Below are 18,938 nucleotides of genomic sequence, written 5' to 3' on the forward strand. Positions count from 1 at the left end.
ATACAATTCTCAATTTAAAGGCACAAATTATGCAACGCAAAACGAGAACGCATCAGGTTCTAAGCCATACATATTAACTGGTCCTCTTTAATACGCCCCCTCGGTTATTTTGATCGTTATGGTACAATCCGCACTTTCAAAATTTCTTCTTTATCTTGTAAATCTACGCTGTATTTTGCCATTGTGAACTCAGACGAAATGGAGCTAGGAAAAATTAAACAGTTTTTCGATAAATTTATCGTCTAGTTCTGGTTTGAATCAACAACCAATTTTGAGCAAGGAACACGGATTGTAGGTGAGCCAGTTACAGCGCCGGAACATCACGATAGTAAGATCACACAAACACGGCGCTAACAACTGATGTTTATTGTCGCGAACAGGCAATAAATATGAAAAGACAGAAGACACGTGAAATAGTAATCTAGGAATGATAAATGCAAAAATAATAATAAATGCAAAATAAACTATAAAAACCAGAAAAAAAAAAAACTAGAATATTCTATGGCACAGCAATCTGCACTAGTGTTGAATCTGCGGCCGCCAGCGCAGTTTATATCGGAGCGCCCACACAATCTCTCCTAGCTGCTAAGAAAGCCAATTTCTTTACCAGCGAGGGCAACGGAGGGAGGGCTGATGCAATCGTGTTTCCGGGTGAGAATTTTCCAGGCTCCTCTGATCTCCCGACGCAGCCTGTCTTGATACCTGGCCACCACGTGGCACTGCTCAAACGAAGAACAACTTGGGCATTTTGCAACGTGGGCAGCTAGCGCGCTCGCTGTTGTGTGTGTGTTTTTTTTTTTCATCGCACGCGTGCTCCCGAAGGAGGGGACCCGTTTTACCCAGGTACGACCGCTTACATGACAATGGTATCTCATAGATAACCTTAACCTTTTTCCGGCAGTAAAGGAAGAGCTTTGCATGTTTAGTAGGACTTGTTTCTGGCTAATTGGTTCATGACGTACGAACGAATAAGTTTGGGCTAAAGACGAGGACGAAGATAGAGAGGAAAAGGCGAGCGCAACTTTCAAAAACTTTATTTTGCATGAAATAACAACACACATATATACCTCCCACCAGTATCACACCCACATTCATGTTTCTTCGTACAATTAATGGCCGCTGGGCATTCGCTGTTTACTTTGCGGCAAAGACTACTCAATTTGTCAGGAGCAGAAAAAACAAGGTCTACACCCGACCGCCCCAGTACGTTCTTGAGCTTGTGGCTCACACCATGAATGTAGGGGTATGACGGCTACCTTCTTTTTCAAACAAGTTGATTGTCTCGTGTACCAATACGAATAATACGCACTCTCTCTAAGTTAAAAATTCCCGTTCGCTGAGCTTGATCTTCCACACGAAAGGAGTTCTCTTTCAAATGCGTTAAGAAGTGTTGTGGAATGGTCGAGATCTTGATAATTAATTATGTTGGGTAGTCACGAAAAGACTAGCGGAGAACATTTTTACGGTATGAATTGCACCACACCCGCTGCGAGCATGAACCTCCCGCGCGTCCGGTAATTTATATTTGCTTCGTTAAGACTTCCGTTACATGACGTCCTTTTTTCTAATTAGGGCGTGTTCCCAGTTACTTCAGCAATGCTCATTTTCTATGAAAGAGACTGCGCAGTGCGCAATTTGAGTCTTATCCAGCCAGTGTGAATACTATTGTTCATGACGTTAACGACGGCAGGGAGAGGTAGTTGGTCCCACTTTCTATTCACGGGAACTCTTTACGCGCGACGTTTATAGAATACGCTTCATTATAGCCGGCTGCTTCGCCCTGCTCGTGTTTTCGCTCGAATAGAACAATGTTCCTTTTGTCTGTGCTCGTGTACGTGCGAGTGTGACGTCAGATGATTGCGAGCGACCGTGAAGAACCGGTCCATCGCGCCGGTTTGCGTGTGTCGCAGCAGGAGTCGCACATCACACAGAACACCCTCCCGCCACTTTCACTCATTCGCGAGCACCCTTCCTTGTATACCTCCGCCGTCACCCTACGCCTCGCTATTGGCGCCAACACGCAAGGGCATTTCCGGGGCATTCTTAGGCGGATAAAGCCTACCTTAGGACGGAGAAGCCAGCTTGAACCTCTGGCGCTTCAGAATAGCCGCTTGATGTTCTCCGAGTAGCAACACGACAGAACACCTTGAATTTCTGCCGTGCTCCTGTCAGTGCTGTTTGCAAAGAAGGAGAAATCCCTTAAGAGAAATATTGTCCACTTTGCTAGAAGGATTCACTGTCAGAACAGAGTGATTGCTGATTCGGTACGTACGATGCTCTCTTATTGTTTTCCTACTCTTTAAAAGCCGCTAGACGCTTGAAAGTAATCTAGGACAGCGTTTCATTCATTGATGCTTCAAAACATACATTTTACTCCCTAAGACGATTTGCGTTTAAAAATGGTTCAAGATATGCCTTTATTTTACATATATTGCCACGGATTTAATGCTGTGTTTTCCAAAACACTTGCTTTGAGTCCTGAAGGAAAAAGACCAGCCCTCTCTGCATTTCTTCATAATCCAAACTTCAATTAGAGTATGTTTTTCCGGCCCTGACGCCATTTGTCATTTTATTGCAGCCAGACGTGATGAAGATGGATGACCCATGTGCTAGATAGACACTTTCTTTCGGGTAATGTGTCAACGGCCCCCGAATATGTTTATTCGATGACTGAGGACCGCTGGCACCAGAAATCACCAAAATGGGCGCGACGATTGAAGAGCTCCCGCAGGCCCACTCTGCGTCGCCTAAAGAAGGGCGATCGAGTGTCACTGGCGAGGGCCACCACACTCCGTATCAGAAGCTGTTCTTTTTGATATGGCGAACTTTGCGCGAAGCCATATTCCTTCTCGAGGTGGGAACTCTGTGCGTCCTGGCTGTGTTTGTGCGCAAGGGTGTCTGCCGCTCCAAGGCCAGCATGGAAGGCAAGACTGTCATCATCACGGGCGCCAACGCTGGTGAGTCCCATGGAGTTATAAGAAGAGTATTCCAGCAGTGATAGAGCTTGGGCTGGACGCACCAAGCCTATGAGGGACAGCAGATGGATTATCCGCAGGGTGACTGCCAATAGAAGGGCGGTTGAAAGGCGAGAAGTCTCTGTAGCGATTAGGCCCTGTGGTTGCGGTGTTAACCACAATGACCCATTTGTTCAGTGTTGCACGAGGGTTGTTTACAGTGTTCCGTTGATGTGCGGGAGTCAGTATATCGGCCAAACCGGGAAATGTCTGAATGTGCACCTAATGAAACACAGCAATAGTATTAAAAAGGATGCGCAGGCGCACCTTTCAAAGCATTGAAAAACCTGCGCCATCCGGTGCTATCCGGATTTTAGAAAACCGAAAGTGTTGTTTGCGCATAAAGATACGACGGCCCGAGAGGTGGTAGAGGCTTACCACATCGCTAAGCTGGGACAAATGTGTGTAAGCCAGCCCTCGATTGTGCTTTAACTAGGACTGAAAATTACAGGACTGGAAAAACTAGAAAATTTCGAGGCAAACAATGGACTTGGCTTGCTTATGATAGACGCGGACGGAAATCGTTGGGAGAAGCCTTTGTCCGGCAGTGGACAAGATCAGGATGATGACGAATTATTATTATGGTGATGATGATCTTGTTATTCTTGAGAGAGAGAGAGAAGGTGACTTCCAATCAGGTGTCCCGTTCAGCGACTCCGACCAAATATGACATACCACACAACGCTTGCCGTTAAAGAGTTTCGGAAGTGTCAAATACGGCACACACTTGAGTTCTAGTACGCCTAACGTCACGCACGCCTTCATGCCCGTATACCTGTGGCAGAAATGATTGATTTGGGGAAGCGGATGGTGCAGGCATAACATTTATTGATCGATAAAATGCCTAGTCAATCTGTGTTTCCAAAGCACTTTCGCGTTAGAAATTCCAGAAGTCTTAGGAGAAAATAAGGCTTGTTGTAAAATCTGACACGAAAAATTTTACATCTACGAGATCTGAGCTGAACGGTTCTCCACATATTTACAAAATGATGTTAAAATAACCGAAAGACACATAATCTTCACCACATTTATCAATAATGGAAACCTATGGTAACGTAGAGGTGCAATATATACACATATACGCGCGACTACACGATAATTTCTACCCCCCCCCGCAAATTATCACAATCACATTCATTGAGACCAGAAACAGCCGTTCAATGCCGGCTGCAGCAAGACGGCGTTCTTAATTAAATGATATTCGCACACACCTATACCTCATCAGTCTAATACAATTTTTTTATTTCGAAATTTTTTTTGCCATCAACCATTTAGTGTTCAGTCTACTTCGCGTTTCTCTGGGGCCACATTGCTGTGTTCATTCTCCTGTTGTATTTATTCCGCAATGTTTACCGAGTTCAACCACACAACAGATAACCTAAGTCGAAATTCTATTGCTACATAATCCATGATGCACATTGCCGTGTGCAATTTTATAAATGTCAAGTTTTGATATCGAAAACAGAAATGCAAGACGCGTGTTTGCGATTTTAGGTGACACTACATGTGCCATTCCCCTGTTGTCTTTGTTTCGCAATGCTTACCGAGTTCAACCATACAACGTTTACATAACTTAAGCCGAAATTCCATTGCTCCTAAATTAATCTACGATGCGGATTGCAATGTGGAATTTCATAAATGTCAAATTTTTATATCTAAAACAGAAATGCAAGACACTTGTTTCTCATTTTAGGTCACGCTACATGTGCCATTCCTTTATGATCTTTTTTTCCGCAATGCTCATCGAGTAAAACCGTACAAGTTTTACATAACTAATACCCCTGTCACACGGGCACTTTCAATCGCGATTGAAGTGAATCGCGATCGAGTTTTAGAGCGCGCTCGACGTACTGCCGCTGCTACACGGCACGTTTCAATCGCGATTGAGAAGTTGCACGGGTTGCGCTCGTGTTCGCCAGATGGCGCTAACCATGTACTTGCGGCCGGCGTCTGGTAACTTCGCGCGGTCGTAGGTATACGTAACTATGTAAATATTACCTCACGCTTATTTGGGTCAAGTTATTTGACACAATTTGTGGCGTTAGTTGAAGTTGTCACATTCTGTGCCATTACTGAGCGGGGACGAGAGTATCGCCGCTTTCGTTCGATCGCGCTTGGAAGCCTCGATCGCGCTTGAGAAACCAGGATTGAGTTCGAGCGGGATCGAGCTCGATCGCGATTGAAACTGCCGTGTAGCAGGTGCCCGATCCGGATTGAGCTCGATCCGGATCGACTCAATCGCGATTGAAAGTGCCCGTGTGACAGGGGTATTAAGTCGAAATTCCATTGCTCCTTAATCCATGATGCACATTGCAATGGGGAGTTTTATAGATGTCAAATTTTTATATTCAAACCACAAATGCAAGTCACTTGTTTGTCATTTTAGGTCACACCACATGTGCTATTCCTCTGTTGTCTTTATACCGCTATGCTTACGGAGTTTAACCGTAGAACTGTACATAACGTAAGTCTAAATTCCACTGCTTCTTAAAGGGACACTGAAGTGATATGTAAACATTGCGGGATTACTAGCGCAAATTGTAGTCCGGAGTCCCCAGGCCATGTTTCGACCACTCTAGGCGCGTTTACGCGATTTTATTTAGTAGAAAAACTAATTCGAAAATGCTGTCCTCCTCTCTTTACGCTCGCCCATTTTCTGTGGCGTTTTCGTGTGACGTCAGGAGGGGATCAGGTGGCAATTGGCTGGCTGCGCTACTGCACGGCTCCCCGGCCTTCAGACAGAGTCAGTCGGCCCAGCGTTTCGTCCGCCGGCCGCCGGCGGGTCGTCGCAATCAAGGAGGTTAAAAAAAATTGCTTGGTCGCAATTCGTTCGCTTAGTTGAAACGAAGCCAGGACACGTTTGTGAATGGAAGAATGTGCCTTTCTTTACTTGGTTTGTTTGTACACTGTATCTAGCTCCAAGTCAAGGTCGCTTCACACAGGCGCTGCACAAGCGCACATGCGACGCTTCGCTGACTGGTACGCCAGTAGGAAAATATAAGGCCTCTTGAAGGCGGGAGAAGAGTCAGCGAAGTTAATATAGGTACTAAATAAATAAAATCAACTGATATTTTTACCGTACAGCGTAAAACTAGGGCGCGGGAAGCACTTTTTTGCGCTGGGCGAACAAGAACAGCGGTCAGCAGCACGACTACGCATCTGCGAACGCTTTTCCGTCTACGAAATGCAATTGCTAGACGTGAGCTACTGTGAAAACTCGGGCGACGCTTACTGCACGAGCGCAGTACAACAAATAGTCACCTAAGCTGCTTGAAATGCCAAAACTAAATAAAAGTGTAAACCGGTTGTGCAATATATACCCTATATTAAGAAGGCCTGCGGATCCCGCTTCGTGGCCGAGTGGGCTGAGGCGTTATGCAGTTCATCGCAGATATTTTGCAAGTCACGAGTTCGAATCCCCGCGGGTATGTGCTTTTTTTTTTTTTTTTTTTTTTTTTTGTAAGTTAACTTTTATGTTTTCCGCCGATATTTTCTATATTGAGTTCACCTTTTTTTGGGCCGCAACGTTCATGTCTACACGAACTAGTTCACAAAACACGCGCAGGCTGGCACTGGCGCGCTAGCGACTTCTCGTTGGCGTGCTGTTGCCATAAGCACCGACTGATTGCAGGCAGTGGGCACAGGCCAGAATGAACAGACCCTTGGCCTGGTGCGAACACGCTTTTTACGATACAGGCATGAGGGAGGCAAGCTCCAAATATGGGGGAAAAGCGCATGACATTTGGGCGTCTGCGGGTACGCGGAGGGCGTTCATGCACTGCGTAGGTCTCGGCTAGTGAATGCTACGACTACAAGCCGTCCTGGGAGGCTTATCTTGTGCATTTTACAGCCGCCAACATGGCAGAAGCGCGGTACGATGATTACTGAGATATTGAGAATGCCCATCCAACAACGCCACTGGTTATGTTTTACAGAACCGAAACCGAAACCGAAACTTGTTTGATTGCTAACCTTGGGCATCGTCCAATCACGGCGCCCCTCCTCTCAACGTCACAGCCTTAGTTGGTGCGGCCGCCGCAAACCGCGCATGGTAGTTTTTCTTCTTTCGCGCTTTGTAAAATAATTACCGATTTGTCAACCGGATAAACGATGAAAAGTGTGCTAATTTGAGCCAGTCTACGCAGTGCAAGCAAAAACGGGAGCTTGACAAATTCACTTCAGTGTCCCTTTAATCCTTGATGCACATGGCTATGCGGAATTTTATAGATGTCAAATTTTTATATTGAAAACTGAAATGCAAAACCTTTATTTGTCATTTTAGGTCCCACAGACGAGAATATCACATGTGAGCAAACATGCGTTATTTTGAATTAGGGCTGTCAGTATGCTATCTAGTTTCATAAGCTTATTTACGAACGCATGTCTTCTTAGTGCTACAATCGTTGGAGGTCGTGCAGATATGTAAATGGAAAGTAGCTGTTTGTATACGGTTGCAGAGAATAATGTACCTCTCATTATAATGTGACTAATATGAAGAATATTGCATCATGGTTCATCGCGGAAGCATTCACAATTTTATTTTTTTACGTTCGAAGGAAAATTTTGTTTCCGATTGGAGAGTCGCGAGATCAGGAATGCCAACATACTTGTGGAGAGCAATGGCGTAGAAGAACTTTGCGGAAGTTGATGCCCACAGCGTCATTTCCTTGAAGCGACGCAAATTAGCAAGCAGTTTCAGATTTAGGGCGTTTAAAGCGCCGAAACTACACCTGAGCTATCAGTGCCGCAGTGGATGTTTCTCAACTAATTTTAATGACCCGGGAATCTTTACCTTGTACCGAAATCTCGACACACTGGCGTTGTCGCTGTTCGCTTCCATAAGAAAAGCAGCCACAGCGGCCGGAACCGAACCCGCGTCTTTGGGCTCAAGAACACAGTTATGGCGAATACTGTATAATCAAGCCAAGATATGCTTAGCATTCATTGAGCAAACCCAAGGGAAACCTGTTCATTTGGGAGCTTTATTAGTGAATTTTGGCTGTGATATATATATATATATATATATATATATATATATATACAATATGGTATAAATAATACAATATAAATAATATAATAAATGAATAGATACACAATTAAATAAAACTACAACCTGCATGGACGGCAGAGTTTAAAGAGACAGGGGAAGGGGGTGGGCTTTGTATAACGTGCACACTGTCTTCTGCAGATGAAAGGGTACCGAAAAATGCGCGATTGCAGAATAAAATAAGTTGCAACCAGACCTTGCGATAAGTGTAATTTTTAGTACCTATTTTGGCAGCAGTGACTGAGGTTTCGAGTCAATCTTTGTTCCCCGCGCAGGCATCGGCAAGGCCACAGCAACGGAGCTGGCGAGACGCAAAGCTCGTGTCATTCTCGCCTGCCGCAACATGGAGCGGGCTAAGCGAGCCGCCGAGGAGATATTCCAGGAGACTCGACAAGTGGTGGTGGTCAAGCAGCTTGACCTGGCGTCATTCAAGTCCGTGAACGACTTCTGCGACGACATCCTAAAATCCGAACCGCGCCTGGATGTGCTCATAAACAACGCTGGCGTTGTAGCAGGTTCGAGTCGTTCGAAAGTTGCACGTGCGGAAGTCCGCTCTTTTGAGGATTTTCGCGAAGTAAAAACGTGACCGTCTCCCTTAACTGTCAATAACAGAAGAAATAGCCGGCCAAACTGTGCGGCTATAATTCGCTTGATGAATGGATGGATGCAAACTTTAATTTCGTCAACAGTGACTTATTAGTCGCGGGTGTGGCGACTGGACCATGCCTTCCAGCGGTCTGCAGTAATGCACTTCAAAAAAAAAAAAAAAACATCGCCTGTTTTTTTTTTTTTTTTTTTTGGGGGGGGGGCTTATTTCGACACTATTGAGTGTGATTGAGTAATAAACTTCGGGTTTGGGACAGTACTTCCCACTTTACCATATTTCCAAGACTTGGCTTGGATTAAAGAGATAACGCAATTTTTAATAAGTCTGCAGCATATTCTACAGGAAATGTTATTATAATATTTTCTGTGCATCAAAAATCCCGCCCAACATTTCTCGACTTTCATATTCTCTCGTGGCTTAGGGCTCACAAAATATTAGTTATTTTGTAAATTGTCTTGCTGAAGTTACCATAAACCTTAGAACATTGCTTTGTGCTTAATAGCGCGAATAAGATATGATTATACTGCTTTCAGATAGTTGAAGGCCATCAGGCGTAACTCCATGGGTAGCAATTTTTGGTGACTCAGTAAACACGAATCTTTAAGATTTCGTCAAAGTTTTCTCGCTACGTTAGTCCTCAAGGCAAAGGGTCGCTGCTCGTGGAACATCATTCTACGAAAAGTCTGTATTTGGTCCTTGAGAGGATAATGTTTTAAAGTACTGAGTATGAGTACAAGGTGAGCAGCTTTTTGAGGCGGACATCGGGTTGTATTCGTTCGTGTATACTTCACAGTTTAGAAAGTGGGCTTTTATTTTGATATTGCATCCAGTATTGACGGTATAAAGCACCAACGTAACGATATGCACCGCCCGCAATCACCTTCAACAACAGAGCGCCGCTACGACATCATCATTATGAGTTGCATGTGACCTCAACCGTAAAGCCAGGGGCACGTGCACAAAAAATATTAAAGGACAATATTTCGCAGATTCGTTATTGGTACGTAATGCGGGGAAACGTTTGTGGAGTTTTATTGAGACAGGTTGATTTGTTTATGATGCTTTTTCTGTATTCAGTTGGGGCACCTTCGCTTGCTTTCTATATCTTTCCTCATACCATGTGTGGATTTCGCCGTCATCTTTCTACCCAGGGCATCCTTCTTCAGTTTAAAGAAAAGGTCATATTTAAAGCCCCCCGGGACCACCAGAAAGCCATAATGCCCCTAGATTTCAAAGGGGCATTTGATAATGTCAGCCACACACCCATACTCGAAAAGCTATACTCAACAGCTATACCATACACGCAGCCGTCCTCAAACAAGCCGTCTCTCTCGCTTTACCAGCGCTGCACAGCATAAAGAAGTTTTACTCCGGCGTAGCTTTTTATATTTTACATCTACAGGTGACATCATGTTCACCTTATGGCTGCTTGTTCATCACAGTATGTTCCCAGACTAATGAGAGGTCGCGCATTTTATGTATAGCTGCGTAGAAATTGTCCCCTTTTGCAACATGTTTGAGAAAAAAAAGCCGTATCACTGCTTGGCGCGTACTCACCCGTCGTAGTAACCAAATACAAACATGCAAAGGCTTTCTGTTTGAAAGCATGACTCCCTAAAAAGTCCTTCTTGATGCTTATAAGATGTACGGTTACTTCTCGTTGTAGATTCCAACACGATAAAGCTGACTGAAGACGGATACGAGTTGGGCTACCAGTCCAATTACCTCAGTCACTACTTACTGACGATAAAGCTACTCGGTAAGTATCGTCTAACACTGATACTTGACGCCTTCGCTGGTCATAATTCAGTCAAAAATGGCGAAATAAGTTTCTTGAGAGTCAGTTTCTAAATTGCCTCAATTCGTCGAGCAGCTTATGCTGATTAGCGTCATTTGTTACCCGTCTGAATAGCTATAGCCTATCGGACACATAAAAATGGTCCGACAAGTCGCGCTATTGAGCGTTTATATGACGGAAGATATACTGATGGGTTGACATGCTAATAGCAGTAACGAAGCGTTAATTTCGCCCTTTATTGCAGTCAATATTGAGACTGAAGTATGGATAGGTTTCCTTAGCAAGTACACAGAAAGAGAGAGAGAGAGAGAGAGAGAGAGAGAGAGAGAGAGAGAGAGAGAGAGAGAAATGAACTCGGGCGGCCGCCTACAATTTTCCTGTTGAGCATGACAAGGTTAAATCTCGCCAGTTAAAGTACTGAGCCGCAAAACCAGGTCAAGATTCTGCGTCCCTCCTTCCTTGACAAGGAACAATTTTCCTGCTCTCGACGGGTGCCGTGAAAACAGTTTAAAAGCCTTCAACCAAAACTTCTACCCTTCTTATTCTTTACTCGGTTCTTTCGTTGCTAGTTTCGTGATTGCAGCGTTTTCTTTTTTGAGCAAACAACGGACAGCGACATCTCTCTTGTTCAATCAACGATCGGCCTTGGGCATAAAAAGAGCAGGAAAGCGCTGTCAGGCAATCTGGCGAGACACAGCCACCCGAAAGAAAGAAAATGAAGTGTCCGTAATAGGCAGAGGTCGGGGATTACTAGCTAGCGGCACCCTACTTGACCTTGGGCGGGAACAACCAACGAGGTATTGTTCCAGCCGGGAAGGCCAATTCGCTTTGGCACACTTGTTTGTCGCGCGTCTACGGCTGCCATTGTTTGCCTGGCGCCCGAATGAGGCTTCACGCGAAAATGGGCGCCAATGTGACGACGGGGTTTTCCTCCACGCGGTAGGAACGGCGCACATGGTCTCCCCGCCTACGCTGAAGACAGAGGTGTCTACGGAAACCATAATTTATGGCTCCTTGAGTTCACAGTAATTTTGACTCCCTTCATTCTGGTGACATATAATTTCTCAAAGACAAAGTAGATACAGAAAAAGCTTTTAAAGGAAGGAATCTACCATGTCCGCGTGTTCCGCAACGATATCATAAGAGACAGACGCTTAGACCCTCCTCAACGCCCGCAGATTCATTTTTTGGTCAAAGTTTTCGCCAGAGAATTGATGTTAGGCTACCGGGTAATCGTGCTGGAGGAACTTAGAACGGATTACTATTGTACCTTTAAACATAGCGCGTCGTCGCAATAAGCAGAAATGCCGACCAGCGACAGAGTGGATGCCATGGATTGAGACAGTGCCATACTTTGTGACGAAGACACTCGGCGGGGTGGTTACTATGCATCGATTTACACTTGAGCTAAGCAAAACTGCGCTATGTATTCACTGTGAAACGCTCTTGAGTTTAGTTTATATTGGTATAGTGCGAGGCAAGCAGGCTTGTTTATCAAGAACGGTAAGACAAAATGAAGAGCGATAAACGAAATAAAACTAACGCTTCGATGAAAAAAAAATATTGAATTTATGTGAATAAATACTCGAATATTTAAGAGCATTTTCTCCGGTCGGTGCGTGAAAATTCTCAATTAGAGGGAAAAAACATGCGCGGAATGTCGTTGGCTAGTTTTATCGCAGTTATGTTTTCGTCCATAAACTTTTTCAACCATGCATAGCTTTCACGAACGCGCACAGAGACCGGGATAAAACATTGTCGCAGAGCGTTTCGATGCATCAGATGGAAGCCTTATTTTGTGAGATTTCAGGGGCGATTCTATTGTTGAAGCGTCAGACAGGCTTAGATTGCGTTGGAGTCCGGAGTAATTGCTGGCTTCCGCAGTATTCCCCAGCGGTCACACGCCACTGTGTAATCAGTTTCTTTTATTGTCTTCTTGATACGATGGAAATCGGGCCGTGATTCTCTGTATGGCCGTGAAATAGGCGGTTGCACAACTTCAGAAATTGTTAATTGGGTTGTTCGGGAGTGGATCATCAGCCTCCTCTCGCCCAATGAACACTTCTCGAGGAGATGGCCTTGAAGCAGCCCTGAGGGTCCTCGACAAGGACTTATCCCCTGTGGAGCTGGTGGAGGCTCTAATTGCTATCCTCAGTTAAAGATGTCTGAATCAATAGAGAGCCCTTATATACAGTAGGCTCCCGTTAATACGAAGTCCACGAGGACCGCAAAAAACTTCCAATTAACGAAATTATCAAATAAACATAGAGCACAAGAACTGCATTTTCACTAGTCAGCAACACATCTACCTTCTCGACTTTGTTCGAAATCTCGACTGTAATCGCCAATTGGGGCGTACAATATGGGTTTCTCTGACAGTTGAGACTTACCGCCAAATTCGAAGCCTGAAGGGCCCACCACGCAAACTGCTCACACGGCGCTGCGCACAACAACAAAGGTTGAGCACCAAAAACTTAAAGCCATTCCACTCAATGTGAAGGATGTTGGAAGTGAAAGTTGGAGCGCCGTTAACCGCTCACTGCTGCATTTCAAATTTCCCGCCTTCGCAGTGCTCGCGCGCCCTCTGCCTGAAACTGCACAAGCGGGAGTTCTGTTCCTTTTGCGCTTGCTTTAATTTCGTATGCTGGAGCTTTTTGCGTCATGTCGAACGCGTATTTTTTTTTCTTGCGCGGCTGGAGCCTTTCTGCGTTATTTCGAACGCGCCATTTTTTTTCTTGCGCGGCTGGATCCTTTCTGCGGCATTTCGAACGCGCCATTTCAAACCAACCCAACCAGCGCTCCTAACCAAATTAACGCGGGGGCTGCCTGTTATATACACATATTTTGCCTGAACTTTTTTGCGCTAAGTAACGGGGAGACAAGCGCCAGTGGTTCAGGAGGTTTGAACGGTTATGGCTATTTAGACCACGGGGTTTTTGAAGCCTCAGCGTGACTCCCTATCGCCGGTATGCTCTACTTGGGTCCGTTATCTCGCTGCGCCGCTTCATTCCGGCAGTCGCATGGACCGTTAGCGAGCTACGACGACAAGGTGAGCCCGTAAAGCGTCCTGCACTGAAAAGAGAGAGGCAGGCGTACGCTGGCGCGAGTCTCAACGGCACTGCTGCTTTATCGACGGGGAGCTGACTGAGTTGCTACGGTGCCGACGTAGACCAGAGCGCGGCGGTGTTTCGGCGCTTGAAATATCGGATTTTATCGAGAAATTACGGCCACCTCGATGTTTTTTATTCGAAGTAACATGCAATTAACCGATATAATGGGTTTTAGCTTCGAGTTATGGAGCGATGGCTTCCACTGAATTGCAAGTAAAACTGCCTGAACCGGAGCATCACTTCCAATTTATTAACCGAAAATTTCAATTAAGCGTCTTCGAATTATCGAGAGTCGAGTACGTTTGCTGCCTTTGCGTACGATGAAGCGTACATCCAGTGTCGAAATTTTGGGGGCCAATCCTAAGCCACAAAGAATCCAAAAAATCGGCTTCACCTTTAAATGTGACAAAAATATTTTCAGGCAGTAAGAAAGAAAGGTGTTTTCTCTAGCTTTTCCTGCTTAAAAAGTTTCAGCCTCGTTCAGGACGTAAGCTTGTTCATTGAATTTTTTGCAGCCCGCACGTTTCCGGCTTGGCCCACAAAATTTTGACAAAGACTGTACGTGTTCCTCTGTAATCGCAACGGATGCTGCATCACCGCTCGTGCAGGACTGCTGCGAAAGAGCGCCCCCAGTCGCGTGGTCAACGTGTCGTCCCTCTTACACCACCTGGGCACGCTGCGGAACCCGGAGCAGCTCGCGCGGGGCCACACCCCCTTGCGACACCCGACTGCCTCGTACGCATGCAGCAAGCTCGGCCAGGTGGCCTTCACGCGCACGCTGGCCCACAAGCTGCGCCACACTGGTAACGCATTCCGCGACTGCCTTCACTATGCAGTTCCTCCTACTTCATAATCGTCGAGTGCTAGGACGTTGCTTTAACATCACCTCAGCTTCAAGAACAGCGCGAAAGTCGAGACTAAGCAAGAAATACGCAACAGAGGCGCTGCTTCTTGCGTGCTCTGGGCGTTTCTTGCTTAGTCCCGTCTTCTGCGCTGCTTTTTGTAGCTAAAATGTACCAACAAGACCATCAGTACACCCTTGTGCAATTGCATGAACAGAAATGACAATCAGTTGCAGGGTGGACCCTATGTAACACAGGCTTCAGTTCAATGTAAAATCCTCAGTGAAATATAATGCAAGGTACACCCAGAGACAGAAGTTCTTGGGGCTACATGTTCATATTTCTTCCTCACTCCAAACCCCTGTACTACATAAGTGAAAAATTCCGTGCACTGTTCACCGTAATTCGAACCATGCGACATGGCTAAGGCCGTGTCCTCACAGAAAGGTTATAGTACTTTAGGGGGCAGTAGCCTAATTTCACATCTAAGACCATCACCAGTGTTATTTTATATTGCCGCGAACCACGTATGGGTTTGTTTATTTATTGCTTGTTTTTACTGCCCGGACAAGCCCGGCTCTGTTATCTGTGTCCCAAGGGAAGCGCGTCTTTCATTCTTTATTTTTATGCCGCAAGGGCTATCTCATTCAGATAAACAGACTGTTTCGTCTTAACGTCACTAGCCCAGAATAATCTTCTCTGATCTACAATGTTCTGGATGTAAATCGACGATTCCAGAAACACTCGCGCCGAAAGATCAAAGCCTGCAGAGCAGACGTCGCGGCATTCCTTTCGACGACACTGGCCTGCGCAAGTCAATTTGTTGACCGCTGCTTCGCCGCCTCTGTATTCTTTTGAGTTGTTAGGGGAGCACAAGTTCACTCCGATAAACTTGTTTTCCTTGAAGACAACTGCGTCGTCTTTTGCCACGTGACATCTGGTGAGGTGCTAGGTAAATTCACCCTACGCCCTCGTCAAGCCGACAAGAAAGTCCAACTCGTGCCAGCCGCCGACAGCAAGATCTTCAGCCGGAGTTTGGGCTCCTTCCGGATAAAGTGAAGAAAGAAGACGACGTGACCACCACCATGATCAAAGCAGGCACCATGACCAGCACCACCATGACCAGCCCCGGGAACCACCATCCTTCCGCGGATCCCCGAGAATACCCTAATGATTGGTTGGAGAAAGTGGAGCGCGTCCGCATCTTTAACAGGTGGGATGACGAAGAAACTTTCTTCCATGTTTTCTTCTACTCAGAAGATACGACCCAAACGTGGTTTGAAAACCATGAAAGCTCCCTAACCGACTGGACTCTCTTTAAAAGGGAGTTCCTCAAAACATTCGCCACCGTTGTGCGGAAAGAACGAGCCGCGCTTTTGTTTGAAATGCGCACGCAACACTCCAACGAAGGGGTCGTGATCTTCGTTGAGGAGATGAAGCAACTATTTCGCCGCGCGGACCCCGAAATGACGGAAGAAAAGAAGTTACGCTTCTTGATGCGCGGTGTGAAGGAGGAACTGTTTGCTGGACTTGTCCGCAACCCGCCCAAAACCATCGCCGAATTCGTGACTGAAGCCAGCACGATTAAGAAGGTTCACGAAATGCGTGCTAAGCAGTACGACCGCAACGTTGTTGGCGCGGCCAATGCGAACTACGTCGACAACATGCGGATTCCGGCTGATAGCCTACGCGAAAGCGTCCGCGCAGTAGTGAGAGAAGAGCTGCGGAAACTTCTCCCCACGCCGCCGCAGCCTCACGTCGCTTCCCTTACCGGCGTGATTAGGGTAGAAGTGCAACAAGCGTTGGGAACTTCTACGCCATCCGAAGTACCCCACGAGCCACAAGCTATGTCCTACTCCGCGGCAGTTCGCCAACCCCACCCTGCTCCAACACGTCGCCAACAGGACCCACCGTACAGCCGCCTACTGTCGCTCGCCCGACCTCCGGTAGCCCGAAACCAGACGGCAAGGAAGACCGACGTGTGGGGAACGCCCGATAATCGCCCGCTGTGCTACCACTGCGGAGAGGCCGACCACATCTACCGTCGCTGTCCCTACAAGAGGCTCGGTTTGCGAGGGTTCTCCGTCAACGCCCCACGCCCTCGATACGGCCAGCGCCCTGCTGAGATCGAAGAATACCTCTCCAACACCAACCGAGGACCAGCCCGCTTTAACCGTTCACCGTCGCCGTACCGGTATCAGTCACCGAACCATCGGAGCACTGCTGACTTCTCACGTGGAAAGTCCCCCCGCGCACGCGGGGGAAACTAAAAGCAACAACTTCTGGAGGTAAAGTTGCACGACCGCGGAAAAATGAAAACCCTCCAACGACGCAGCGACTCGCTGAATACCATGATTCACGACATGCCCTCACCCCGACGACCCAATCTAACCCTGACGTAACTCCAGAACACGACGACAGCAAAACGGCGCGACGCGTACCCGACATGACCGATCCTGCCGCTGAGAATACGACGAAGACGACGACGCATACTGCTCGACGGTCAACACGTACAAGCCGAGATACGACGCCCCGACGCACCCGAAACTCGAGGAAAGCGGCGTCCAACGTTCAGCTGTCCATCGACGGCTTTAATGTAGTCACCCTTATAGACACGGGAGCTGACTATTCGGTAATGAGCGGACCATTTGCGTCTAAACTGAAGAAAGTTATGACCAGATGGGACGGTCCGCACATACGCACAGCAGGAGGCAACCTCGTGACGCCAAGTGAAACGTGCACATCGCGCGTCCCCATAGACGGCACAACGTACTCTGCGGCGTGTGTCATTTTGCCTAACTGCTCCCGCGACGTAATTCTCGGAATGCACTTTTTGACGGACAATGGCGCAATAATTGACCCACAGACCAAGTCGATAACTTTTGCCTGCGATCACTCCACGACGCCGCAGCCCAACCCCGAACACCGTGCTGCTGTAAGGATCGCCGACGATAATGTTACCCTGCCACCTCGCGCAAGCTTGATGGTCGCCGTCTACTGTGAAGAGGCTGCTCCGGACATAGAAGGTATTATAGAGAGTGACAAAGGGTTGCTTCTCGGCCGCGGTGTCTCTGTCGCAAGAGGCATTGCGAGCTTTAAACAACGCCAATACCATGTTTTGGTCACTCATTTCACTGAGGAGTACCAGCATCTAAACAAGGGCGCTGAAATTGCGTTCATCGAAGAAACGCAAGATTCAAGTGACGTGATCGCGGTTGCCGATTTGAATGCGCACGCGCACATGCTTTCAAGCTGCCGCATCCTTCCGACGTGAAGCCGGCGCTGGCGCAAGAAAATCGGGACAAATTATTGGATTTGCTGCGTCGATACAGCGAGTGTTCTTCGTCGAACTCAAAAGTACGTCAGACACCCCTAGCGAAGCACCGAATTATAACCGAAGATGGAGCCCGACCTACCCGACAGTCACCGTACCACGTGTCTTCGCACGAGCGATAAGCCATCTGGACACAAGTCGAGGACATGTTCAGCGACGACATTCTACAGCCATCGAAAAGCCCCTGGGCTGCTCCTTTCGTACTCGTGAAGAAAAAAGACGGCACACTGAGGTTCTGCGTTGACTACTGGCAGTTGAACAAGATCACCAAAAAGGACGTGTAACCCCTGCCACGAATCGATGACGCCCTAGACCACCTCTGCCACGCGAAGTACTTCTCATCGATGAATCTGAAGACAGGCTACTGGCAAATGGTAGTGGTCGAGAGAGACCGAGAGAAGACTGCATTTATAACCCCGGACGGCCTATACGAGTTCAAGGTGATGCCGTTCGGGCTATGCACGGTGCCAGCAACGTTTCAGAGTGTCATGGACACTGTGCTAGCTGGCCTGAAGTGGCACACCTGCCTCGTATACCTCTACGACGTTGTGGTATTCTCCCGGACTTTCGACGAACACCTTGCAAGGTTGCAGTCTGTACTCGAGGCCATCCGTACGTAGGGGTTAACGCTGAAGCCTGAAAAGGGCCGCTTTACATACGAGGAACTCAAGTTTTTGTGCCATGTCGTGCTGCGGGAGTCCGGCCTGACCCCGGCGAAAACTTCAGCCATAGCGAACTTCCCAAGACCGAGAAATAAGAAGGGCGTGCGGAGATTTCTGGGACTGTGCGCATACTACCAGCGCTTCGTCGCAAACTTCGCTTGCATTGCAGAGCCACTCACGCGCTTGACGAAAGATGGCACCACTTTCAGCTGAGAAAATGCCCAATAAAAAGCATTCTGCGAGCTGTAACAATACCTGCAAAGCCCGCCCGCGCTCTCGCATTTCGAAGAAAACGCCGAAACGGAAATGCACACGGACGCCAGTGATATAGGCTTGGGTGCCGTCCTCGTAGAAAAGCAAAGCGGGTGCGAAAAAGTAATCGCCTATGCAAGCCGCGGTCTGTCCAAAGAAGAAACTAACTACTCAGCCTCTGAGAAAGAGTGCCTCGCGATTATATGGGCCATTTCGAAATTTCGCCCATACGTGCATGGAAGACCGTTCAAGGTTGTGACAGACCACCAGCG

At 47.2% G+C, this 18,938-nt stretch overlaps 1 protein-coding gene across 1 annotated transcript in view; it reads left to right on the top strand.

The window, feature by feature from the left end:
* The first annotated feature begins 1,930 nt into the window (after window positions 1–1,930).
* Window positions 1,931–18,938, top strand: part of LOC144168639 (uncharacterized) — a 42,319-nt gene continuing 25,311 nt past the window's right edge. The window contains exons 1-5 of the mRNA XM_077697584.1: window positions 1,931–2,264; window positions 2,579–2,957; window positions 8,337–8,576; window positions 10,335–10,427; window positions 14,185–14,379. Of these exons, the coding sequence (XP_077553710.1) occupies window positions 2,702–2,957; window positions 8,337–8,576; window positions 10,335–10,427; window positions 14,185–14,379 (784 nt within the window). The 5' untranslated portion in view covers window positions 1,931–2,264; window positions 2,579–2,701. The remainder of the gene's footprint in view (window positions 2,265–2,578; window positions 2,958–8,336; window positions 8,577–10,334; window positions 10,428–14,184; window positions 14,380–18,938) is intronic.

This window comes from Haemaphysalis longicornis, unplaced genomic scaffold (genome assembly GCF_048455015.1).
Source record: "Haemaphysalis longicornis isolate Haplotype H1 unplaced genomic scaffold, Haemaphysalis longicornis Haplotype H1 scaffold_2, whole genome shotgun sequence".
In the NCBI taxonomy this organism is placed as follows: domain Eukaryota; kingdom Metazoa; phylum Arthropoda; class Arachnida; order Ixodida; family Ixodidae; genus Haemaphysalis; species Haemaphysalis longicornis.